This window comes from Prionailurus viverrinus, chromosome D2 (genome assembly GCF_022837055.1).
Source record: "Prionailurus viverrinus isolate Anna chromosome D2, UM_Priviv_1.0, whole genome shotgun sequence".
NCBI classification, from domain to species: Eukaryota; Metazoa; Chordata; class Mammalia; order Carnivora; family Felidae; genus Prionailurus; species Prionailurus viverrinus.
Window position 1 is genome coordinate 34,101,815 of NC_062571.1, and position 26,843 is coordinate 34,128,657.

At 40.2% G+C, this 26,843-nt stretch overlaps 2 protein-coding genes across 6 annotated transcripts in view; both read left to right on the top strand.

Moving 5' to 3' along the window:
• MCU (mitochondrial calcium uniporter) overlaps positions 1-3,309 on the top strand; it is a 208,440-nt gene extending 205,131 nt beyond the window's left edge. For all 5 annotated transcript variants that reach the window (XM_047825917.1, XM_047825916.1, XM_047825918.1 and 2 more), the window contains one exon: positions 1,355-3,309. In XM_047825917.1, coding sequence (XP_047681873.1) covers positions 1,355-1,432 — 78 coding nt within the window. In that variant the 3' untranslated portion in view covers positions 1,433-3,309. The remainder of the gene's footprint in view (positions 1-1,354) is intronic.
• A 3,566-nt stretch (positions 3,310-6,875) lies between these two features.
• The window catches only part of OIT3 (oncoprotein induced transcript 3), a 28,244-nt gene continuing 8,276 nt past the window's right edge, over positions 6,876-26,843 (top strand). The window contains exons 1-6 of the mRNA XM_047826505.1: positions 6,876-7,998; positions 12,104-12,478; positions 13,951-14,058; positions 19,767-19,889; positions 23,883-24,005; positions 25,725-25,885. Coding sequence (XP_047682461.1) covers positions 7,938-7,998; positions 12,104-12,478; positions 13,951-14,058; positions 19,767-19,889; positions 23,883-24,005; positions 25,725-25,885 — 951 coding nt within the window. The 5' untranslated portion in view covers positions 6,876-7,937. The remainder of the gene's footprint in view (positions 7,999-12,103; positions 12,479-13,950; positions 14,059-19,766; positions 19,890-23,882; positions 24,006-25,724; positions 25,886-26,843) is intronic.

Here is a 26,843-nt window from a genome sequence, read left to right on the forward strand (position 1 = left end):
TTGAACTAGAAGATACTTTTTTTATATTTTTAATTAAAAATTTTTTTTCAATGTTTATTTTTGAAAGAGACAGAGCATGAGCAGGGGAGGGGCAGAGAGAGAGAGAGACAGAGACAGAGACAGAGACAGAGACAGAGACAAAGACAGAGAATCTGGAGCAGGCTCCAGGCTGTGAGCTGTCAGCACAGAGCCCAATATTTTCTTTTTAATTTTTTTAATGTTTATTTATTTTTGAGACAGAGAGACAGAGAGAGACAGAGGGCAAACAGTGGAGGGGCAGAGAGAGAGGGAGACACACAATCCGAAGCAAGCTCCAGGCTCTCAGGTGTCAGCACAGAGCCCGATGCAGGGCTGGAACTCACGAACCATGAGATCATGACCTGAGCCAAAGTCAGATGCTTAACCCACTGAGCCACCCGGGCACCCCAAAGATGCTTTAAAAAAAAAAAAGATTGATGTACTTTATTTTTCATAATAGTTACCTTTCAAAATTCTGAGTGTGCCTCCCTCTGATATCTTTGATTTCAGTAAATAAATCTTCATTCCTCTTCTCTGTAATCTTATATGACTTTAGAGATTTTTCAAAAATTTCTAGAAGCTCTTCCACCCTCTTTAATGTTTGGTTGCCCTTCTCTGTCCCTTTTTGGTGATGGGTTGTGCTTTGAATAGTCTTAGTCTGCCTTCCTGCCTTGGCCTAAGTGGACTGGTGTCTTCTGTTGCTCCGTGTGGTGGTTCTCAGCTGGAGGGAATGCACCAGATCATCTCTGGAGCTGTTAAAAATACAGATGCTTCAGCCTCACCCTGAGCCTATTAATCCAACTCCTCAGGGTTGAGGTCCAGTGTGTGTGAATTTTGAAAGTGCTGTTGTTGACAGCAAATCCTGGTTTGTTTTTTTTAAACTAAGTGAAAAACTTAAAACAACTATTGGATGAACAACTAAGGTCTGGGGCATAATTAAAATTATAAATTTGACTCTCCATAAATTAAAGTTCTGGATCCAGACAAAGGCTTGTGAAATGGCTTTTCTCTCGAGAAATGCCATCAAGGTACATCAGATGCTCCCCCATGTTCTTGGATCCCCAAGTCCTGGCCTATTGACAGCATAGGCCTTCAGCCTTTTCTGAAGGCTCTGTTGACAGCTGAAACTGTGGGGACAGACTTCCATTCTGGTCCCCCTTTGTAGTCCCGTGCCTTTCAACCCCTTTGCCTCTGAGGCACTCTTATTTTAAAAGTAATTGAGATGATTTCTGTGATTCATAGTGATGCAGAAAAGAAAATTTCCTTTTCTCTGGAGACAGTAATATCACTGAACGCTTCACTAGCCAGTTTTTCTCACCTTTTGTTTCTATTTTAGGCAGAAATGGACCTTAAGAGACTGAGAGACCCATTACAAGTACATCTGCCCCTTCGACAAATTGGTGAAAAAGATTGATCTGCAAAGAGCCTCTGAATCCTGGCAGAAAGAACACCTGTTTATAACTATTGCCTTTTTAATTAAAGCATTGCAGGTGGAAGCTGGGAGCCATGTCGGGGTAGAGGGTTTTTACCTTTAATTAAAAACAAAAACAAAAAGGATCTTAGGGAAGAAGGGAATGTTAAAATCTGAGGATCAGGCTTTGTGGAATGTAAGCTCAAAGGGCTTAGTGAATATTGTCTTAATCAAGCATCTTAGTTTCTGGATGAAAATGATGCATTATACAGTTGAGAGATTCATAAAGAGAAAAGGATGCTGGGGGTGTTCCTTTCTTGCATCTTCTTTGCAGGGTCAGCAAAACAGTAACACACCAGCACCCCACTCAGCTCTAATTTTTTTTTAATTTAACTTTTCTTATTTTTGACATAGGAGTAAATAAATACACCAGAAAAGCAAATCCTCAAGATATGTGGGTGGCAAACAGAGTCTGAGCCCGTGCCATTAGCATTTATTTTAAATTGGACCCAGTCTCTGCAAAGTTACCAGGAATCTCTCCTATTTGTGCCCTTTTCTGACCACCCACTCCTGTTGGTTACACTAATTTTATCCATATGACAGTTGGAACCAACTTACGACTGTTTGATAATTGACACTTTGGATTATCCCGTAATACCTTCTTAAATGTCTGTATATTCCAGTGCTCTGGATCAGTATCTAGGAATCATTGGCAACACTGCATGAGGTTGTTTTGTTTCGTTTCGTTTTGTTTTTTTACTAATTAATCTTTAAAAGGAGGCAGAGTTTCCCTCCTTTATTTAACTATCCTATTGATATTCCTCTCTCCCTCCACAACTCAAATCGGGGGGGGGGGGGGGGTTCAGCTGTATTACCAAATCAGGAAGATGTAAGGTTTACAGATTGGCTAAAAAATCATGGCTCTCTAGCCATTTCAGAACCAGAATAATTTCAATGCTGTTAGTCTGCTTGTGTGACAGCATTCCAGCCCACCCAGGTGGTGCTGCCTTGTCTGGAGATTTTGTTAATCTTGAAGGACACACACTTCCACGCTGTTTGTGAGCCCTCCCACCTCCACCACTTTAATAGTTGTAAATCAAGTGTGTGGATCTCAAAGGGTGCAATTTATCTTTATACAAGAATACATTTCTATGGCTTCCTTCAACCTGCCCTCTTCACCCTATTTTTTCTTATCTTAAATTGAGAGAAGGAAGAATTAATCTTATACTCTATCAAAATATTTTCTACCATACTTCCAGATGACATCTGCAGTTGGAGAGTCAAAGGAATCTGTGTCTAATATCCTGTTTTGCACTACGGTGGGGGGCAGGATGGAAAGGATGATGAGGCTTGCCACACAGCTGATTGGCTTTTTCTTTCACATGATTCATCCCTCCTCATTGTGGCAAGGAGTTTTCTTTCTCATTTTCTTCCTCCTTTGGGATCATTGTGTATGAGAAGAAACACTTTAGGCGACAAACCCAGACTCCAGGTGCCTTGTAGAGGTCGAAGGCTAGCCAGGACCGCCGCCGCTGCTGCCGCCACCCCTTCCACTGGCATGTTGGAATGAAAGGGCGCATGTCCCCCCTTCCCTCCCCGCAGTCGTTCAGCCCCTCCCCTCATTTATTTTTGTTAAGTTAATGTGAATTATTTTTAAATCATTTATCCTGTTTGTGTGCAGGGTTTTTAAGAAGAAACAGCACAGTGCAATGAGCAAATCCTTTCAGGGTGTGTGGGAGGCAAAGGAGGGAAGATGTGGAGAAAAGTCCTTTACACAAATAGCAAAATACTGAACATGTGTAAAATCCTGTATCATTTATGAAATATGTATAAAAAGCAATGTACCTTCTGGAACAATAAATACTTATTCAATTTTTGAACTATAGCATCTTATTCTTTAAAGCAAAACCAAGAAAACAAAACCTTATTTTCCTGTAATTCTAGGTGGAGAAGCGTTTACTTCTAAAATTAATTTTTATAAAACTACTATTTTGAAGCTAAATTTGGTTACTAGAGCCCGTATTTTAAAAACAGGCATTTCATTCATGCTTCCTGAATCTAAAATGGTCAGTATTTTCCTAATTTTCCAGAGCTACCAGAGGTTAAGTGTCTTCTACAGCCGTAATAAAGCCAATGGCAAGACTGAGACCAATATCCTTATCTCCTGACTACCAGGAAAATTTGCTATTGTATCAGACCACCAGATTGCCCAGTGTGGTCTTCTGGACTTCAGAAAGTTGTTCAAGAATGAACCAAGATTAAATATTCATTATTTTAAGAGTTTGTATGATCACCAAACAGGAAAATATCACATGCTACCTAATCCATTGACGGCCTATCAAAAATCATATGTTAAACGTTAAATGTCTGACTGTATTTAGTGCAGTGTGAGATGTACTGAGAGCAGACATCCCTGAGACTGAAGTAAGGTGGAAGAAAATAAGATTGAAAACGTTAAGCCACTGTTTGGTTTCAGCAAATAATGTCTATGCATTCCACGACATTGTTAGGCTTCAGTGAATTTTCAGTGGAGATAGATAATAGAGAGTTAAATCCATTAGTGAGTGTAGATAATGCAGTTTTGCTAAGGGATAATAGACTTTTAGAGATGGAAAAAGTAAAAGGGTTCTCACGGTATGATTGCTGGAGCAGCAACCTGGTATGTCCTTGTTAAAAATGCAATTTCTCTGATCCCCACTGAATCAGAAACTAGGCACTGGGCCAGCAATCTGTGTGTAATAAGCCCTTCTGGTGATTCCGATGGGAACCGTTGGTCTAGTCAGCCCAGTGCTTTAAAGAGAAGGAAACAGGCACAGAGAAGACGTCTATGTCCCAACCCATCAGTGCATTCCTATGACCAAACAACCAGACCGAGTAATGGAGAATTGGTGAGTGTGATGAATATGGTAAATGGAAACAATAGAGCTCATGTCACATGTACTGCTGTATCTTGCTTCTCAAGGGTTGTGGTGAGGACATAGTAGATGCTTACAAAAACAAATAAGTTGAATTTTTAAAATCAATCTAGAGAGATTTCACAGAAAAGTGGAATTTCTTAGATTTTGGAACTCAGTTTCACCAAAACTGTTGAGAGTTGTAATTCATTTTTATCACTGCCAACGATCTTTAGTTTGTTGCTCTCCCAAGTAAGTACAAACTTGTTCTCTTCCAGAATGCACTACATAGTTACATCCTTAGGATAAATGTATAGGCTAATTTGTAATGAATTCTGAATATAAAATGACCCACTATATAAATTTTCATTTGCATATGTTTTATAAATTCATCATCCACTGAGCAATCCCTCCTCAAAAATATCTTCTGCTCCTGTGACTCGACTCTTGAGTTTCCTTCTTTAAATCTCTGACTAGTTCTTGGCCTCGTTTGCAGTGTCCCCTTCCTCTGCCCACATCTGATGTTCGGCTTCTCTGGGGTTCCATCTTGGGCCCCATTTTCCATAGATGATCTCACTCACTCCCCTCCCCCATTTGTAAGCTGGTAGCTCTCAGATTGTTAGGTAAACTCAGATCTCTCCTGAACAGCAGAATGGTTCATCTGCCTCCTAACTGATCTATTTCCTGCATTCCTCCAGTGCATTAAATTCCTTCAGTGTCACCAGAATATTTTTGTTTTTAATTTCTAATAGCACGTACTTTAGAAAAATAAGAAAATATGAACAAGAATTAACATTAAATATGGGAAAGGAGACGCTATAAAACACCACAAGGAGCAGTCAAAGCAATCTAGAACGTAAGACATTCTATAGGACAAATGACTGGCTTTCCTCAACAAATGGTGTAAGCGTTGAGGAAAAGGGAGGGACCATTCTAGATTAAGAGAATTTAAGAGATATAACTCTATGCAATGTATGGCTCTTGTTTGAATCCTGACTTCAAACTAGCCATGCAAATTTTGAAACAGTTGGGGAAATTTTAATATGAAATGGGTATTAGTACTAAGTTTTCATAGTAGTAAGAATGACATTACAGTTATGTAAAAAAGGCCATATGTTAGAAATGCATCTTGGGGCGCCTGGGTGGCGCAGTCGGTTAAGCGTCCGACTTCAGCCAGGTCACGATCTCGCGGTCCGTGAGTTCGAGCCCCGCGTCGGGCTCTGGGCTGATGGCTCAGAGCCTGGAGCCTGTTTCTGATTCTGTGTCTCCCTCTCTCTCTGCCCCTCCCCCGTTCATGCTCTGTCTCTCTCTGTCCCAAAAATAAATAAAAAAACGTTGAAAAAAAATTTTTTTTAAAAAAAGAAATGCATCTTGGTATATAAATAAGGTTGACAAAATATTAGTAATTGCAGCTGGGTATTATTCTTTCTACTTTTGTATACATTTGAAATTTTTCATCATAAAAAATTAAAATGAAAGGGCAGGTCAACTAAAAAGGAAAAAATAGGAATAAGAAAAAAAAAGTCCTACCATCCTGGGAATGCTTGTTTACAGAACCAAAGGGCTATCTGGTAAAAGTCCTTGACTCTGGCCATCAATCCTGGCAGCAAATCTGAGTTTATCTCATGCACACGTCCTCTGTTTCTCTGCAACACATATGAAGCACTCAGATGGTCTCTCAGGGACAGGAAACTGCAGGGTTTTGTTTTTTCTGTTAAGAGCACTAACTCCTTAACTGCAATGAGACAGTTCCTCAGTCCCAGATGCATCCATTGCCATCAAATTGCAACTTAATAAGCTAAAAATGGTCAGATTGCCTGTGTTCTGCTATCATCTGCTAGTGATAAAGTAGCTAACTATAAATTTAGATCAACAGAAACCCCTTGCTAGAGCTTTCCACTCTAGAGCACTGTAAACTCTGCTTGCAGGAACACTTTTACCTTTAGTCACTGTCAAAGACCAGAGACAGCATGGCACTTGGCCCCTAGGAAGCACTAATGTTTAATTGAACTGAAACCCTTAGAGGAAAAGGGGCCACCCCAATTTGGATGCCACTTAGCATAGGAAAAAAATGTGACAGATTAAGTAGACACATTTGTGAACTACTTCCTAATACAAATATCCCTTCCCTAGTCACTAGAAATTTGGTTATAGGACAAGAAATATAAATAGCATACGAAGGATAGAAGCCCAAAGCATCAGATCAAGGTAAGAGTAGGAGAGAGAAACTTTGATATCATTCAGATCCTGGTTTAATATAGTATTTAAAAACACAATCTTTCGGGGGACCTGGCTGGCTCAGTTAGTAGAGCATGCAACACTTGATCTCAGGGTCATGAGTTCAAGCCCCATGTTGGACATGAAACTGACTTTAAAAAAAAAAAAGACAAAACGGTGGCTTAGTCAGTTAAGTGTCAGACTTGATTTCAGCTCAGGTCCTGATCTCATGAGTCATGAAATTGAGCCCCGCGTTGGGCTCAGCGCTGACAGCACAAAGCCTGCTTGGGATTCTCTTTCTCCCTCTCTCTCTGCCCCTTCCCCCCAACCCCCACCCCACCGCCAAATAAATAAATAAACATTGTTTTAAATGGTAAAAAAATAAAATAAAAACTTGTCCTCTACCCTTCTCTTTCTCCTCCCTTTACCTTATCTCCCGTACTAGTGCTTGCCAAGTCCCAGGTGTCCACACACTGTAGAATATCAGGGAGCTGGCAGACTCTGGACCTGTAATTACCAAAGGTTGTCTGGGGACACATAATATGCAGGTCCCTTCATTTTGCCTCTTTTGTCTAAAAATGAAATTCTAGTAAGCGTCACTTTCGGTGTCGTTACTTTTAATGAGTGAGTCATTCCGAATTTGAAGCCTCTACCTCTTCGTGTGAGAATTAGTAAAATAAGGAACACTAAACCATTTTAATTTGGAACAGAAAGACCCTATGAAAACTGAGGTGTTGCTGCTGGAATTGGCAAAAACACAACTTAAACCTTCTTTTTAGGAAGTTTTGAGACCAAAGACCATAATAAAGCACACTTAGGAGCTTGCTTCAAGGGAATGTTGTCCCTAATCCACACGTCTCCTTACTACTTTTTAGTGTGCCTTTATAAACTCCTTCACCATCTGACCAAGACGTTTCCTAATGACCAGTGCCAACAATTTGGCTTTATCCCATTCTCATTTCATAAGCAATGAATGGTACGGCTGCAACACCATGAAATTAATTCCTAGAAGTCACAAAACAAGATTTTGACATGAGGGGATGTCCCTCACTTAACGTTCCCTTCTGGATAAGATACCGGAGGCCTTGGTGCAGGGAATTCTTGAGAGAAAACAATAGGAGGATGAGGGATTGTGACGGGCTTTCTCCCCCACTGAAGAAAAACATCAATAACCCTGTTGACAGCGTAAAGCAGTGCTTCTATCTGGGGTCAAGGCCAGAACAATGGACACCTTATCCCACTCATCCTCTTCCTCTGATAAAGCCCCAACCAGTACTGTAAAGTCTTTTTTCGTAAGAGCCTAGTGACCTTTTTCAAAAAGTGCTTGAAAAAGAAGAGACGAAGGACAACTGGAATTAAGAGGATTTCCAGTCTGTTGCGGTGGCTGGTCTAGAAGGATGTCTCAATTCCTGCTTCTCACCTGCGTCTTTCTCACCATCACACCTGCATCACCAATGGGTGAGTCTTGTGTCACATACTTGGCACAACGCACTTTTTGATGTAGGAATTTGCTATTATGAACAGATAATTAAGAGCTAGGTTCCAATATCTTAAATACTGGTTCTAGAATAGTGTAAGAAAATGTATGATAACCTATGATAGATACATTTTCAAAGAATTTCTGTTTCATGTTCCAGTTAGCCTCTTGCCCAGGCATCCAGAATTTCCATGGATTTGCCACAACCAACAGCTTTCCACAAGCTAAATATTTCTTGGAGTACGTGTAAAAAGAATTCTAGCTTCTTTATATTATAGGCACTTGTAGAATTCCAACTTTAAGAGCGGAAAAAAATAACAATCTTTAGAGTTGAGGATAGAGGGGTTTTTTTGGTTGGTTGGTTGATTGGGTTTTTTGTTTTGTTTTGTTTTGTTTTGTTTTTATTGAATTCAAGGGACTGAATGAAAGCTCTATCCCCATGAAAGGCACAGATCTGGATAAATTGAACTTCTCAGTCTAGATATCTGTAAATCAGAACTTCTTGCATAGACTGAGTGAATCATAAACTCTCTCCCTTCTCAGGCTTGGCACAAGACTGGCCAGCGAGGCAAAACAAAGTTTCAGTTCCAGTTACTAACACATTTCTCCTTTTTCCAATAGAATTTAAGTTCTAATTGGAAGAGAGAGTAAGAGGAGATCGAGATGGACAGAGCCATCCTGCTTGGCACTTTTGAGTAGCTCTGTTTAATTGACCCTGATTTATTTCTTCAGGGTAACTCAGGTCTTACTCTAGCACCTTTAAGGATGCACATTAAAAATAGGCTTGAGACCCCAAGGAGATGTGAAAATTAAGGTAATGTGGTATCCTGGATGGGATCCTAGAATAAAGAGAAAGGCAAAAATTAAGGAAATCTAAACTATGGACTTGAGTTAATAATAATGTATCACCTTCGGATCATTAACTGTGGAAAAGGTACTGCAACTAATGTACAATGTTTCATAATAGGGGAAACTGGGCACAGAGTATATGGGAACTCTTTGTACTATTTTCTCAATTGTTCCCTAAATCTAATATTGTTCTTAAAAAATAGTCTATTAGAAAAAGATAGACTTGAGCTAGGTTTAATCACCCATATCTTCTGCCAATAACTAACCAAGACTTGCCCCAGCAAAAGTAGCCTCCACCACCCGGAAGCTTCTGTTTGCCTTTCTTCCCATTCTTTACTGCTTACTCTCCAATACCTCTTGTTCCCACCCATCATACATCTTCTCTCTTCCCAGATCTTTTGGTTTTTTTTAATTTATTTATTGCAGCCCTTCTACAACTTTGACTCGATGCCAAAAGCGAGATAAATAAAGGGAGGCAAACCATAATAGTCTCTTAAAAACAGAGAACAAACTGAGGGTTGATGGGGGTGGAGGGTGGGATAAATGGGTGATGGGCTTTAAGAAGGGCACTTGTTGGGATGAGCGCCGGCTTCTGTATGTAAGTGATGAATCACTGGGTTCTACTCCTAAAGCCAAGACTACACTGTATGTTAACTAACTTGAGAATTAAAAAGAATGAATGAATGAATCAATCAATGAATCAATCAATCAATGAATGAATTAACGACTTTGGGAGCTGGGGAGCCCCGAGGGAGGGTATTCCCCTACAGGAGAGGGGAAGTGAAAGAAAAAAAGGAGGGGAGGGAAAAGAGAGGAAGTGAGAGCGCAGGAAGTACAGGGGAAGAGTAGAAACTGGGAGGACCGGAGATGGAAGGAAGGACACTGGGGGCGCCTGGACCCAGTCCGAGGGGTGGCATCCCCCCCACCTGGAGGGCTGGAGATGGAAGGGTGGGGACGCTGGCTGACTTTGCTCTCTGCACTTGGCCCCCGTGAGGTGCCAGCCCTGGGGACACACAAGCTTCCGTGCATCCCAGACGGGGGTCCGCGGATGGGGGACCTCAGGCAGGAATCCTGGCCAAGACGGAGGACCTTCCTGGCAGGGCTGGCCTGGGACTCAACTTTGCAAGGAACCGATGGAATTGTTCGTTTTGAAGGTCTCCCATTTAAGGAGTGTATACATCAGCAATTTAGGATGCAGCATGCATAATACTGAATGCCAGACTCCACACTGAGAGACTGAAAACAGGAATTCACACCAGTGGCCAGATTATTAAAGGATCTAAGGAGTGGAGAGGAATGGGTGTATTTAATGTTAGAAAATATTGCATGGGTAACTTAAAAATATATTTATTTTACAGAACATAGTCGGTAAATTTCCCCTATTTGTGCCATATGTTCCCTTCAATGAGAGGAAGTGAACTTTTAACAAATAACACCAAAAAATGACAGTTAAATTTAAGGAAAAACTTTATAAATCATGAAATAGTTGTTGAGGGAGGTTTAGGAATTTCTGCAAAAGCCATTAAAAGTTGAGTACCTAACCATTTCTTATAAAATTAGAGCCAAGGAGATCAACCAAATATTTCTATGAATTTATAATCACCTGCAAAATTGCCCTGGAAACCTTGCTTCTTAAGAGAATCACAGCTGGGAGAGCAGATGAGGGAATTTTTCCCTTTTGAGAAGGGAGAGAGTCTGTATGAGGACATTTCCTGCCCTCAAGTGACATCGCATACGGTCTAAGGCGCAGCTGGAATATCTCAGGCACATTTTAAAAGAGAGAGAGAGGCTCCTGCCATGTGCAACTCTGCAAATGTGTTATTTCCAGAAAGTGCAATAGCCTTACTTCCTCTCGCAAAATTTCATATTCTCTTTGGGGCCATTAGCACTAGGCTACACCCTCCTCTACATGTGACTGAATTTAGAGAGAAAATTGGAGTTCAAAAGTAGACTTAGAAAATTCAAAATATTTTCTAGACAACTTAAACTTTATGATCATGGTCCATCCACAGTTAATTATTGTGCAGTATTTGCTAAAACTGAATTTCTGTCTACAAAGCGCATTGGTCTTAATGTGAATTCCCTGACTACAATGTCAGGTAAGTTGGCCTCATGTGCATTACAAAGGATAGTAGTACTCTCTGGCTGGTATTCCTTTCTAGAATTTCTTGGTTTTATAGATTCTTCATAAAGACAATTTGCCTATATTAATTCCATGTTTCCTTGAAGTTGAGGGAAGCAGTGACAATATAGAGGATATTGGTGTCTTGGGTCATTACAATATTTTTGATGAGATGTTTGTCCATGTGATTTATGCACTACAAAGTCATGCTTGAGAAATTTGGCTGTAGGATGATGCCGTAGCTCATTGTTTATACACAAAAAGTTCCTATTTTCAATAAGTTTTCAATATATGCCAACATTCCCTTTGAGAATATCTTTGCTGATTACTTGTCAGTGTACTGTGTATTTCAAAACAGTGGATTTGTGCCAGAGGCATTTTCCTTTTCAGCGGGATGAGCTGTGCACCTTTATTCACAAGTCAAACTTTCCAGCAGTGCAAAATGTCCTTCACAGTCTTGCTTACAAATGACCATCCAAATACTTTGTTTAAATGTCTTAGATGAAAAGCTTACAACACTGAGATACGGCCTCTCCATTAGTCCATAGCTGAACTAAAATCCCTCCCTGCAACAGTCTGCTCTTGCTCTAATAACAGAATACCTACATTTGTGAAAACTGATGCATACTCTTCAATCTTTTTTTCTCCAAAGTATAGTTCTCTGCTTCTTCCCCAGTTGGTAATTTTTAGGTTCCCTCCCGAGTCTGGTCACTGGACCCCAGATTTGTCCACACTTTCATATAATATAGCCTCTAGGTGAACACAATACTCAAAATATTGTCTGACTCGAACAGAGTTCGGTGAAACTATAATCCTAAACTCCCTTGATCTGAACAACTATCCTTCTATCAAATGATTACTCTGGAAAAAAGTTGAGTCCAACGTTACACTAAACCATAAATAGATTTGAAATAATTTTTGCAACAGGCATTATAAAATATGTTTAAAGTCAACTTGAGGCGTCTTAAACAGTACTGTTTGGGCTTTTAGATTATTTCTTTCTTAAGCCCCTCCCCCCCCAAAATGTAAGATGAAGTAGGTGGACTCAAGCTTTCGCCATCGTAATCGGAAACACCACAAGGTGCCTGCCTCTGAGGTGTCTATTTCATCCCCAGCCCTAGATCCCTGCTCTGCTTACATCAGTTTGAATGAGCCATGGAGGAACACCGACCACCAGTTCGATGAGTCTCAAGGCCCCCCTCTATGTGACAACCATGTGGATGGGGAGTGGTATCGCTTCACAGGCATGGCAGGGGATGCCATGCCCACCTTCTGCATACCTGAAAACCATTGTGGAACCCATGCACCTGTCTGGCTCAATGGTAGCCACCCTCTAGAAGGTGATGGCATCGTGCAACGCCAGGCCTGCGCAAGCTTCAGTGGGAACTGCTGCCTCTGGAACACCACGGTGGAGGTCAAGGCTTGTCCGGGTGGCTACTATGTATATCGTCTGACCAAGCCCAGTGTCTGCTTTCATGCCTACTGTGGTCGTGAGTACCTTCTCTGTGCTCTTTTCCTCCCCTATGAGGGCCAGAGATGGCATCAGAAAAATGCTGTATGAAATTGAGCTATCGTAGTATCTCAGAGTCTAAATAACATTGATTTAGAGTCACAGGTAACTTCAGATTGTGATTTTTGTGATCTGTTCTTAGATTTCTGAAGATGTCCTGAAGAAACAGAAAGGGAAAGGAATTATGACTTTGATCAGTTCTTTTTTATTTTGCCTTTGTTCCACTCAAACAAAACATTAGAAAATGAAATGTTGACTTGGGTTATTTAAATAGTGGATTTCTAACCTTTTTGAGAATGGAGAACCCTTTTTTAAGATATATATCAGACATCCATAAGGTAGTACTGTGCTTAGTATCCATTGATTTTTTTAAATGATATGTAATGGGAAAAACCTGCTTGAGATCAGTAGTATTTTAAAACAAATGTTTGTGTTATTAATCCCATCAAAATCTGCATGCATTTAAAAATTTTTTAATGTTTATTTATTTATTTATTTATTTATTTATTTATTTTCAACGTTTATTTATTTTTGGGACAGAGAGAGACAGAGCACGAACGGGGGAGGGGCAGAGAGAGAGGGAGACACAGAATCGGAAACAGGCTCCAGGCTCCGAGCCATCAGCCCAGAGCCCGACGCAGGGCTCGAACTCACAGACCGCGAGACCGTGACCTGGCTGAAGTCGGACGCTCAACCGACTGCGCCACCCAGGCGCCCCAAATGTTTATTTATTTTTGAGACAGTGAGAGACAAAGCACGAGCAAGGGAGGGGCAGAGAGAGAGGGAGACTGAGAATCCGAAGCAGGCTCCAGGCTCTGAGCTGTCAGCACAGAGCCCGAAGTGGGGCTTGAACTCATAAGCTGTGAGATCATGACCCGAACTGAAGTCAGACGCTTAAAAAAAAAAAATCTGTATGCATTTTAAAAATAGAGTACAGGGGTGTCTGGGTGGCTCAGTCAAGCGTCCAACTTTGGCTCAGGTCATGATCTTACAGTTCATGGGTTCAAGCCCCACATTGGGCTCTGATAGTTCAGAGCCTGGAGCCTGCTTCGGATTGTGTCTCCCTCTCTCTCTGCACCTCCCCCACTTATGCTCTGTCTCTCTCTGTGCCTCAAAAATAAATAAATGTTTTTTAAAAAGTCTTTTTAAATAAAAAATAAAATACATAGAAGAATAGGGCATAACACTTATTTAATCTACAGCTCGTATTTGGTGAGGTTTTAGATTTGCAGAAACTATCACCTGTGGATCTGAAGTTGGGAACCATTGATCTAAATGACAGATGTCCCTGGGCAGTATCTCTTTCCATTGGGTTACATAAACCCTGAACTATGAGAACTCTCAATGTTGGCCAAGAGCTCCTACCTCATGATTGAACCCATGAGGCTTCTCATGAATGAGTGTCCTCTGGTCCTTAACCCCTCATGAAAGGTCGACCTTATCTTTCCACAGATTTTTATGACATCTGTGATGAGGACTGCCATGGCAGCTGCTTGGACACCAGTGAATGCACGTGCTCTCCGGGAACTGTGCTAGGCCCTGACAGGCAGACATGCTTCGGTAAGAAACTAATTGTGAGGTGGAAATAGGCCATTCGCATCAAAAGGCAAATCAAAAACTTCCTGACTGTCATTTTTCTAGTTTGTGTCTCTAAACCCTTAGAACAGTATTTGCCTTTTTAGTTTGTGACTAAAGCCTCAAACCAAATTTATACATGTGGAGGAACAGTCTAGACTCACACTGTCCAATACAGCAGCCCCTACCCGTGTGTGGCTGTGGAGCTCTTGATATGTGGCCAGTGTGGGGGCCCTTGGGTGGCTCATTCAGTTTCGCATCTGACTTTGGCTCAGATCATGGTCTCACAGTTCGTGGGTTTGAGCCTCGCATCCAGCTCTGCACTGACAGCTCAGAGCCTGGAGCCTGCTTCCGATTCTGTGTCCCTCTCTCACTCTGCTTCTCCCCCACTCATGCTCTGTCTCTCAAAAATAAACAAACGTTTAAAAAAATAAAAAATAAAAAAAAAGAAATGTGGCTAGTGTGATTGAAAAACTAAATTTTAATTTTACTTAATTTTAATTTAAAAACTGATACTTGAGGGATGTCTGGGTGACTCCATTGGTTACGCGACTGACTCTTGATTTCGGCCCTGGTCATGATCTTGCAGTTCATGAGTTCAAGACTGCATCAGGCTCTGCACTCACAACACAGAGCCTGCTCCAGATCCTCTGTCTCCCTCTCTGCCCCTCCCCATTCTCTCTCTCTCTCTCTCTTTCTTTCTCAAAAATAAATGTTAAAAAAAATTTTTTAAATGATATTTTATTCAGTCATTGGAAAACCGAAAATGTTTGGGACAACTTGAGTAACCACCAGTAAATTTTATGACTCTAAATGCCAACCAAGTATTTCTCTTTTTTTAATGTTTATTTATTTGTTTGAGAGAAAGAGAGAGAGGGAGAGAGAGTGAGCAGGGGAAGATAAATTGAGAGAGGGAGAGAGAGAATCCCAAGCAGGCTCAGCGGTGTGAGCGCACAACAATCCCATGACATGACCTGAGTTGAAATCAAGAGTCAGCCACTTAGCCACCTGAGCCGCCCAGGCACTCCCCAACCAAGTAATTCAATGAAAAGTTAGCAACCAGGGAGCCTGAGTGGCTCAGTCGGCTGAGAATCCGACTCTTGATCTCAGCTCAGGTCTTGATCTTAGGGTTGTGAGATCAAGCTCCAGTTTTATGCCCAGCATATAGCCTACTAAAAAAGAAGAGAAAAGAAAAGAAAAGAAAAGAAAAGAAAAGAAAAGAAAAGAAAAGAGAAAAGAAAAGAAAAGGAAAGGAAAGAAAATTTAGCATCCAAATTGAGATATGCTGTAAGTATAAAATACACACTAGATTCATTCAAAAAAAAATTTTAAATATCTCAATAATTTTAATATTGATTTTATATTTAGAGGAAATATTTTAGACATGTTGGATTAAATGAAATGTGTTCTTAGAATTTTTTTAATGTGACTGCTAGAAAGTGTTAAATTACTTATGTGGCTTATTTTGTATTTCTGTCAGATGGCTTTGCTCTAGGATTATCTAAGAACATACTCCTATAGCTGCACTAACATAATTTTGGTTTCTCTGAGTAGCAAGAAATGGGAGTCAGATAATTTTCTAGGAAATCTAGAGTTGTCTACTTACACTCAGTTTTTGTCTGTAACTGGAACAAAATAGAGTTAAAAAACCCAAGACTGAAGATCATATCTTTTCCCATTAATGTTATGACTCATAACATTAGTTTCCCATTAAGGTATTCAGACTCAAATAGGTTTAAAACACATCCAGGGACAACCAGGTGGCTCAGTTGGTTAAGTCACCGACTCTTGATTTCAGCTCAGGCCCTGATCTCATGGTTCATGGGTTCGAGCCCTGCGTCTGGCTTTTCAATGAGAGTGTGGAGCCTGCATAGGATTCTCTCTGTCTCCCTCTCTCTCTGCCCCTCCCCTGCTCATGATCTCTTTCTCTCTCTGTCTCTCTCCCTCAAAAATAAATAAACACTTAAAACACACCCAGAGAGAAAGGGAACACTGGCCCACACCTGCCTTTTCAAGAACAGTAACAGGTCAAATGGAACAGGGATTAAGTTGAAAGGAATATAAAAAGATTCTTACTGTAGAAAAGTTTATGTTCTTCAGCCTCCTTAATGAATCCCACTGACAACCCCATGGAGTATGTTTATGCCCTCCTGTGCCAGCTCTTAGGGATCTTGCATGATGGACTTTGTGTGATTTAATGCTAAAAGGTTTGGGATATAGGAGACGATTGTTCCCGTAATCTTCCCTAACTTCCTTCCCTAACCCCCTCTCCGGCGCGCACACACACACACACACACACACACACACACACACACACACACACGATGTGCTTGGGAAATATTTGGCTTCATTTTAAGGCAGGCTTTGTTTCATTACTCAGCTTTTTTTTTTTTTTTTAGTGTTTATTTTTCAGAGAGAGAGTGCAAACAGGGGAGAGGCAGAGAGAGGGAGACACAGAATCTGAAGCAGGCTCCCAGCTCTGAGCTGTCAGCACCAGCTGACTGAGCCACCCAGGCGCCCCTCAGCTTTTGTTTTAATATAACATTTGAACAGATAAGATCATTAGATGGGTCCCAAATTGAACAGCTTGAATGGTATACAATGAAATGTCTAGCTCTCTGTCCTCCATTTGTCCCATTTGTCCCTTCTCCAACCCCATCTCAGGTAAACTCTTGTAATATTTTCTGATGTATGCTCCCAAGATTTCTTCAGGCAGATATAAAAAATGTAAATATGTATGTTTATTTACTGCCCTTTTTTTACACCAAAGGCTGCATATTGTACACATCTCTTGGTTAGCAATTTATGTTGGACATCTTTGCCTAGCAGTGTGTAGGGAAATCACCTCAGTTCCTATTCGAAGTCTGTCATGAATTCCCTGAAATTAAAGGCAAAGTTTTGTGTTAATGTAAGTTTTCCTTTATTTTAAAAAATATATATAATATAATTTTAATTATTATTTTAAATTGTGTTAATTTTTTAGTCCAAGAAAAGTGTAAAAGAAAATAATACAACAGGATTATTGGCCAGAATGATAAAATAATATAATTCGTGTACCCAGATTTAACTATAGTTCATTTTTTCTTCCATTTTTCTTTTTTTTTTTAAAGTAAATCTTTTGTGGGGCACCTGGGTGGCTCAGTCAGCTAAGCATCCAACTTCAGCTCAGGTCATGATCTCTCAGCTTGTGAATTCAAGCCCCGCATCAGGCCCTGTGCTGACAGCTTGGAGCCTGGAGCTGCTTCAGATTCTGTCTCTCTCTCTCTCTCTGCCCCTACCCAACTCATGCTCTTTCTCTCTTTCTCTCTGTCTCTCTGTCTCAAAAATAAATAAGAATTTTTTAAAAAGTAAATCTTTTTTTTTTTTGATGTGTATTCATTTTGAGAGAGAGAGAGTGCACAAGAGCAGGGTAAGGACAGAAAGAGAGAGAGAGAGAGAGAGAGAGAGAGAGAGAGAGAATCCCAAGCAGGCTCCGTGCTGTCAGTGCAGATCCCCATGCCCGGCTGAAACCTTCGAACTGTGATATGATGACCAGAGCCAAAATCAAGAGTCAGATGCTTAACCCACTAAGCCACCCAGCTGCCCCCTTTTTCTTTTTAAATGAAATTTTACAGATACAAATGAAGTCATCTCACTTCATCTCCTTTTTCATTTCCCTTTTTCACCCTCTGGGAGTAATCACTGTTTTGAAACTAGTGTGTGTTCTTCTGGTCCCTGTTTTTATGCTTTTATTATTTATGTATGTACCCATAACAATGTATAGCATTGTTTTTGCTCTTTTTTTAAAATTTTTTTTAATTAAAAAAAAATTTTTTTTTAACGTTTATTTATTTTTGAGACAGGGAGAGACAGAGCATGAACAGGGGAGGGTCAGAGAGAGGGAGACACAGAATCTGAAGCAGGCTCCAGGCTCCGAGCTGTCAGCACAGAGCCCGACGTGGGGCTAGAACTCACGGACCGCGAGATCGTGGCCTGAGCCGAAGTCGGCCGCTTAACCGACTGAGCCACCCAGGCGCCCCCATTGTTTTTGTTCTTAAAATTAACATAAAAATGATACCTTACTCCATGTGTGAGATTTTCTCTAGAGTATACTCATAAAAGTAGAATTGCTGGGGCAGAGAGCATCTAAGGCCATAAGTGACAGTAAACTCCCAAATACCAATGGTTTAAATCAGAAGTGTATTACTGTCTCGCATAAAAAAAGAAAAAAGAAAAAGAAAAAAATCAGTCTCGAGGTAAGCTGTCCAGGCTTGGGACAGAGTATGGCCACATCCAGGAAAGCAGCTGGCACTTGTAACCATCCACTTGCCAGGCAGTAGTGGCCCCAGTGAAGAGTCTAATCTTATGCACTACATTTTTCATTTCTACAAGTTCTGTGCATTTGTTTGGTTTCAATTCTACTTTGTCTTTTTGCATACTTCTTTTATCTTGGTTACTATCCTTTCTTTTATCTGTTTAGTAATTTTTTAGATCATTGCATTACAGATTTTTCTGGATTATTCTGTTATCTCCAGTTCAGAGCCTTCCATTTGTTGTCTTGCCAAGCCATTCTCATCGTGGATCATTTCCTCATGTGTAATGTTTTGTGGCAAACCACCACGTGTTGAGATTGTGTTTCTGTGGAACTCCCCTCTGACTGCCTGGTTTGTGGAAGTTTGACTACAGAGCAGTTTTTCAAATGCTTCTGTCATGCACAACAGAAGTTTCACCAGTCCAGGCCAACTTTTATACCAATTTCTCAGCTCCAAGATCCCCATTTTCCATGGGAATTATAAGTTCCTACTTCAACCATAGCAAAGCCTGACTTGGGGTTTGCGTTGTTTATGAAGGACTTTTCTCTCCCCGAGGCCTCAGAGAGAGCTTGCTGACTGTGTCCGTGGGCCTCAGGGCAAAGTTCTTCTACTCCCCCTTTCATTGTGGGGATACCTTTTCTGGGGTCCTGGATTTAAGCAGGATTTCATTTGCAGCTCACCTCCTCTCCTGAGCCCAAGGCCATGCCATCTGTCACCCTGTGGGTGTTCAAATCCCAACCCCCTATCCCCAAGCCATGAGACATGTATCTCCCAAGCTTCTCTTTCTTTGTAGAAGTATGGGAAGTGACATTTGCATTTTTTATAGCAAGCAGCTGTGCATTTTTTTTTTATAGCAAGAGTACTTATCCTTTATCAGATTCTTAAAAAGGTTAACAGTCATTGCTTAAGTACCGAATAGGAATATTCCAATATTTAAAATAGACTTCAAGGGCAGTTCATATTATAACAGAAGATGGCCTCACACATAATTTTTATCAGCTATTCATTTCTGCACTGCAAGTTCCTTTGATGTGTTTAAAACACAGTTTGATTTGTAAGTCTGTATTTATTTAGTTAAACTTCAGGAACTCACTGGAAAAAGTGAGATTCACCAATACAAACAAATAGGTGAGGCCAGGTAACAAAAGAAACTTCATTTCCCCAGTTTTGCTCTTAGAAGGGAATTAATTGGCCAACAACTAAGTGCCTTCTGTTCTAGCAGAGGGCAGATGGGTAAATAACCTGGTTTAGGAGATCAGGTTAATGGAAGTGATTATGAGGATTACAGCAAAGGATTGGTGTATCGACAGGTTCTGAAAAGATGAGAAGACTCTGCTAAGGGGCTTGGGAAAAGATTGAGCTGCTCAACAGTGTGTAAACAGGGTGGTTTCTCTTCTACAGATGAAAATGAATGTGAGCAAAACAATGGTGGCTGCAGTGAGATCTGTGTAAATCTGAAAAATTCATATCGCTGTGACTGTGGGGTTGGTCGTGTGCTAAGAAGTGATGGCAAGACGTGTGAAGGTGAGAATGGGTAAGAAGGGATTCAGATCAAGATCCCAGACTAAACCATTGGCTTACTCTTTGATTGATGTTCATGAAATTGTCCAGCATTAGGAGAGAGTCAAGGTTGGGCTATGTAAAGAAATGACAAAAGGGGTTCACCGTCACTGGGGACTTTCATGTTGCAGGCAAAATTCGGTTTTGATTTCATCTTCAAGATAAAGGCAGTTGTATTTTGCAAGAGGCAGAGGGCCACTTTTTTTTTTTTTCTTTTTAAGTAAATTCTACCCTCAGCGTGCGGCTGTAACTTACAACCCCAAGGTCAAGAGGCACAGGCTCTACCAACTGAGCCAGCCAGGTGCCCCAAGGGCCACATTTAATTTGGGGGAAAAAATAGTGTATTATGCATTTCTCAAGCTGTAATGTGCCCATAAATCACCTGGGACCTTGTTGAAATGCAGATGGTGATTCAGTAGATCTGGGGTCAGGCAAAGATAATACATTTCTAAATAACTTCTATGTGACGCCTCTGCTGCAGAGGAGCATAGTTGGAGTAGGAAGATAATAGAGATGGTTATAGCAGGGTTTCTCAAACATTCCTGCTGAGGAGAATCACCCGGGTGCTTTCAAACCTGGCCCTTGCCAGTCCTCTCTCCCGGAACCTTGGTTCAGGGGGGCGAGATGGGCCTTAGGGTTTGTGTTTTTACCAAGTTCCATTAGGTGAGTCTTACCATCTTGAAGTTTGGGAACCTGGTTCACATGCAGGCATTTTTTTTCCCCCTCTATGCTTTGCATTTACCGGAGATTAATACACTTTGGGGAAGATAACTAAAATTATCTATTGTTAATAGCAGAAATGCTGTGTACATTTTATATGATTAAGTAATAAAAAAGAATTTGTAATTTATGTCAAATAGTTGAAATGGCAGTTGTGTACTCTGACAATGATATGAAACTTAGGTAATGTTCTTTCTCTAAGACACCTTTGCCCTTGTAAATTATCACAACTAAAATGTCGTCCCTTCCACTTTACTGAGTCAGAATCTCATACCATTGGGAGTTGAGGGACCAAAAGAAAAAAAAGAAAAACCCTCTTTGCAGATTATATGAAGAGATCAATGGCTTAATTATTATTTACAGAGGACCTATGATTTGTCCGTGAGGCTAAATAGAATTTGTGGTACAACACTGCTTATAAGAGTTCACTTTATTCTGGTAATATTCAACATAATAAAATATTATCCCGAAAGGAAAAATTATGCCTAGTTCCTACATTTTGTTCTATGCAACAAGTTTGCATTAATAACCGAGGGACCATTAGCCAGAATATTAAACTACTGTCACTTATAACAAGACTAAATGTACTTTAAATTTTATTGAGTAAGGGTAATGTCCTGAATCTTCCTTAAATCTTAATTATTTTATGTAATAATCTTTGCATATTGAAATATTAATGAAATGTTCCATGAGGAACATTTGTAATTATTTGCAAGCATTTTATTGGCAGTATTAGTGTTAATCTTCATATAATTTTAAAACCTAATAATCATGATTGAAAGTATCTTAAGAGAAGACAAAATTTATATATCAGGTATACTTTAGCATTTAGATGCATATTTGAAACCCTTAAGTCTTATTGATAGTCCAAACATATTTGTTTCTTTAGTCATTAAATAATTATATCTTCTTTTTTAAAATAAAAGCCTCTTTTTAATTTTATGTAATTTTTATTGTTTTGTTTATTATGAAAATTATGTTCATAGAAGAAAATAAATACAGAGGAATAAATGAAAGGTAACTAAAATGACCCACAATCCCACCTGCCAGATGTATCCAAACATTTGGAATATCCTCATAAGAGACTTAAACCCTTTATGCCAACATAGAATTTCAACTTACTTTGTGCTTTGCAGTTTTAGACCTACAAATAGCCTGAGTGAACATTTAGTCCAACCCTTCCCTTTTATAAATATTGAAATCAAGACCCAGAGAAATTAAATTGACTTAAGGAAGATCATTTTTAGAAAAAAAATCCCATTAATGTTGATTTAACGTTTTCTAGTATATTTTTATGCTGCCTTCTACATTGTTCTATATCATTTTCAGCTCTTTCAAAAACCAATAGTAGTACTTGTATCCTTTTTAAGTATCCAGATTTGTAAACAGGTAATAGCCTAATACTTCCTAAGTTTTGCAAGGATTAATTCGCTGCAAATTTGTATTCTTTGTTTCACAAAAATCAGTTGATCCCAGGTTAATTTACTAATGTTCCAAGGAACCAATTTTTTTAAACTGTTATTGAACTGAGAATTATAACTATAACTGGAAATCGGTTTCTATCTTTCTTTGAGCATCTGAGATGCTTTGAAAGCATTCCCTTTACTTATCTTACCCCTAGAACAGGGGCAGCAAACTTCTGTGTAGACCAAATAGTAGGTATTTTAGGCTCTGGGGATCGTATGGAATCTGTTGAAACTACTCAAGTCTGCCCTGTAGTGAGAAAGCACTCAGACGATTGGTAAATGAATGAGCGTGACTGTGTGCCAGTGAAACTTATGCCAGAATTTGATGACCCCTCACAATGTCTAGAGCCCACAAAGGTCATTAATTTTCCCAACTAACTATGAAGTCGTGTGGTAGTTTCTTCAGTTTTCAATTGAATATTTTTTTCTTGTTCATTTGGTTGAGTATGCTTTTTGAAAATACAAAACTTTCGGGGCACCTGGGTGGCTCAGTTGGTGAAGTGTCTGACTCTGGATCTCAGCTCAGGTCTTGATCTCAGGGTTGTGAGTTAAAGCCCATGTTGGGCCCCATGCTGGGCATGAAGCCCACTAACAAAGAAGAAGAGGAAGAGGAAGAGAAGGAAGAGGAAGGAGGAGGAGGAAAAGGAAGAAGGAAATAGAGGAGGAGAAGGAGAAAGAGAAAGAAAATGCAAAGCTTTTTTTTTTTACATGTTTTATTTATTTTTGAGGCAGAGAGAGACAGAGCATGAGCAGGGGAGGGACAGAGAGAGAGGGAGACACAGAATCGGAAGCAGGCTCCAGGTTCCGAGCCGTCAGCACAGAGCCCGACGCGGGGCTCAAACTCACAAACCACGAGATCATGACCTGAGCCGAAGTCGGACGCTTAACGGAAGGAGCCACCCAGGCACCCCAAAATGCAAAGCTTTTTAAAGGAAACTTAAAAAAAAATACCTCAAGAGAGGAATGTCACAAAGAGTATGTGAGAGTGTGTCATCCAGGCCTCGTTTTTGTTTTGTTTTGTTTTGTTTTTTAATTTTTTTTAATGTTTATTTACTTTTGAGACAGAGAGAGACAGAGCATAAATGGGGGAGGGTCAGAGAGAGATTGGGAGACACAGAATCTGAAACAGGCTCCAGGCTCCGAGCTGTCAGCACAGAGCCCAACATGGGGCTCAAACTCACAAACTGCGAGATCATGACCTGAGGTGAAATCAGACGCTTAACCAACTGAGCCACCCAGGTGCCCCGGGCCTCATTTTTATGTGTGCTATCAGCCCAAGGCACGTATCCCAGTGCTATTGTTCCTAGAGATTTGAGGAGAGGGTCTGGCAATCCAACCAACTGGCAATAATGGATACGTCTCACTAGTCTAGTTGAATTTATATTTTGTCAGTCCCTTTTATATCAGTCATATGCTATAAAATTTCAAAATGAGTGGATTACAGCAACTAAGAAATGACTTTTAGGTCTTCCTCTCCAAAACTGTCATATAACCATGAGAAAAACAGACAAATCCAGATTGAAGGTCATTCTACAAAATGACCAGCTTAAGAGGTTAGAGCTTTAGATGTTCTAAGATTCCTCTTTCTAGCTATAACGTTTAATAAACATTTTTTGTGTGGACTTCCCTACGTGACTCAGTGACTGGGTTAGACCCCAGTGATACTGCAATGAGTCAAATATATTCCCTGATGCCAAGTGCCAGCCCAAGAACAGAATTCTTGGGAAAGAGGCCTGCAAGATCACTCCCTTTTCTTTTGGTTTTATTGCAGACATTGAAGGATGCCACAATAACAATGGTGGCTGCAGCCATCTTTGCCTGGTGTCTGAGAAGGGCTATCAGTGTGAATGTCCCCGGGGCTTGGTGCTGTCTGAGGATAACCACACATGCCAAGGTAGTACACGGATTCACTCAACCTCTGCTCTCCCCCGTGAATCTCCCTGCCTTCTTCACTCAAGTGTGTTAATATTCCCATCTTGTAGAGCACCAGCTCTTTCGACAGTGTGTATCTCTGCATCTTCACTCTGGGATCACTCAAAAGAGAAGCTCTCTAAGACAGCATTACCAAAAAGTTCATTTTCTTTTGCTTTTTAAAAAATTCTGGTACAAAAAAAAACATACAACAGAAAATTGACCATCTAAACCAATTTCAAATGTATAGTTCGGTAGTGGTAAGTATATTCACATTGCTGTGCAACAGACTTCCAGAATGTTTTTATCTTGCAAAACTAAAACTCAATACCCATTAAACAATAATTCCCCCCATTCCTCCCTCCCCACCCCCTGCCCTGGCAACCACTGTTATATTTTCTATTTCTATGAAGTTTGACTACTTTAGACACCTCATGTGACTATGTATCTTTTGTGATTGACTTATTTCACTTAGCATTTCATTTAGCACAAAGTTCATCCATGTGGCATATGACAGGATTTCCTTTCTTCATAAAGCTGAATAACATTCTGCCGTATTTATATACTACATTTTGTTTAGGGGCTCATCCATTGATGGGCACTTGAGTTACTTCTCCATTTTAGATATTGCAAATAATGCTGCTATGAACATAAGTGTGCAAATATCTCTTTGAGATCCTGTTTTCAGTTCTTTTGGATAAATACCCAGAAATGGGATTGATGGTCCATCAGTTTCCTTTGCTTTTTACTTTTGATTTTTTTTCTCTAATTTCTATTATTAGCAGTATAACTAATAGTTAATTTTGAAGTCTAAGACACTGATGCAGTTCCTCTCTTTTCCAACAGATAATTGGGTGGTGAAACTAAGTTGAGAGCCCTAGGGAGCTGATTCATCTCCCTACAATTACAATGTGAACATCAACAATTCTCTGAGAACTATTTTCTGGAAATCTAGTTATTTATGTCCAGAATATTAACTCATTCACATAGCAAATATTTAATGAGCACCTATCTCTGATTTCCTTATACTGTGTTATTGTTATGATATATCCTCCCATATTGATGTTGTCCTCACATATTTTCTGACAGTACCCATAAGTATTCCTTTTCAGGTATTTGTAGAGTCTGGAAAACTGAACACAGGAACACCAAAGAAAAGCAATCTTTTTCATATTAAGTTAAAGTGGAATTTATAGTCAGCATTTATGGTTTACTGAACAATGCAAGGACAATTTGGAACTCTTTCCCAAGTGCACTAACGTTGTTTTTATTACCTCTGTTTTATGAGACATAATTAATGGTAAAGTCAGAGCAGTACTGTTATGTAATTTAAGCCTACATCAAAGCAGTACTTTTTCTGTATTGCCAATAAATTGTGTTTGTGCTAAAAGTTAATCCTTTAGGTGTTTCAGTTCGTGGAACTATGCTATCCACACTTTGAAATAAATGTTGAATTGAAACTCAAACACAATATTTCCTCATTCGGGGAACAATTATTTGAGGATCATTATTAGACCACAACCCTGGGAGTTAGGAGTCCTGGTTTTATTCACCAACTTGTTTTGAGCGTCATAGATTTTCTTAAGGATAAAACAAAACGCTCAAATTGTGTGAGGTTAAACTTATTTCCCCTAGACACCGTCCTTACCCTTCTCCCAATTCAAATTTCCCAGTTCTAACAGTACCCCCCTTTCTGCCGCAGTCCCCGTGTTGTGCAGGTCAAATACCATTGAAGTGAGCATCCCCAGGGACCTGGTTGGCGGTCTGGAGCTCTTCCTGACCAACACCTCCTGCCGAGGAGTGTCCAACGGCACCCACGTCAACATCCTCTTCTCCCTCAAGACGTGTGGCACAGTGGTCAATGTAGGTTCTTCCTGGAGGACGCTTGGGGAATAACCAAAAGCCAGTTATTTGGGAGGTAGTTGACAGAGGTATGCAGCGTGGCTTGTGTTATAGATGAAATAGTTCCACATTAAATAATGGAGCTCAAAGAATCATATGCCGTTTATTTAACACATATATTATTGAGCATCTGCCGTGGTCCTGGCACTATGAACACAGAGAGGTAAGAAGAGTTCTTCTCTTTCTGTTCTTAAATGGTCCTGTCTCTCCAATGTGTACAGACATTTTCCCAAGTGCCTCAGCACCAGCACTGGGAGACTGGTCGCATCTCCTCTGACCAATTATTTTACTTGAAGAAAGCAAATGACACAGATGAAAGTTCACTTATGAGGTAACAAATGAGTTCAAGTAGTAAACTAGACAGAGGTTCAAAGTTTGTATTTTTGTCCAAGAATCTGCATTGGAGTCTCAGGGATATATGAAATAAGATTCCTAACTTTTGAGAACATACACAGTAGTATTGAGATCACACACACACACACACACAATATAAATAAGAAACAGTGAGGGGCGCCTGGGAAGCTCAGTCGGTTAAGTGTCCAACTCTGGATTTCAGCTCGGATCATGATGTCATGGTTTCTGGGATGGAGCCCATGTCGGGCTCTGTGCTGACAGTGAAGAGCCTGTTTGGGATTCTCTCTCTCCCTCTCTCTCTGCCCCTCCCCCACTCATGCATGCTCTCTCCCTCTCTTTCTTTCTCAAAAATAAATTAAAAAAGAAAGAAACAGTGATACAGATGACAGGTGCTATAGCAGTCTAGAAAGGGACAAACATTGGGGATGTCAAGACAAATGGGACTTGAACTGGAGTAGAAGCATGCGTGTGGCTTATACAGAGAGGAGAGGGCATTTCAGATGAGAAACAAGTGAGCAAGTCTCAGATATGGGAATATTTAAGGCTTATGCTGAGTGAATGGGAA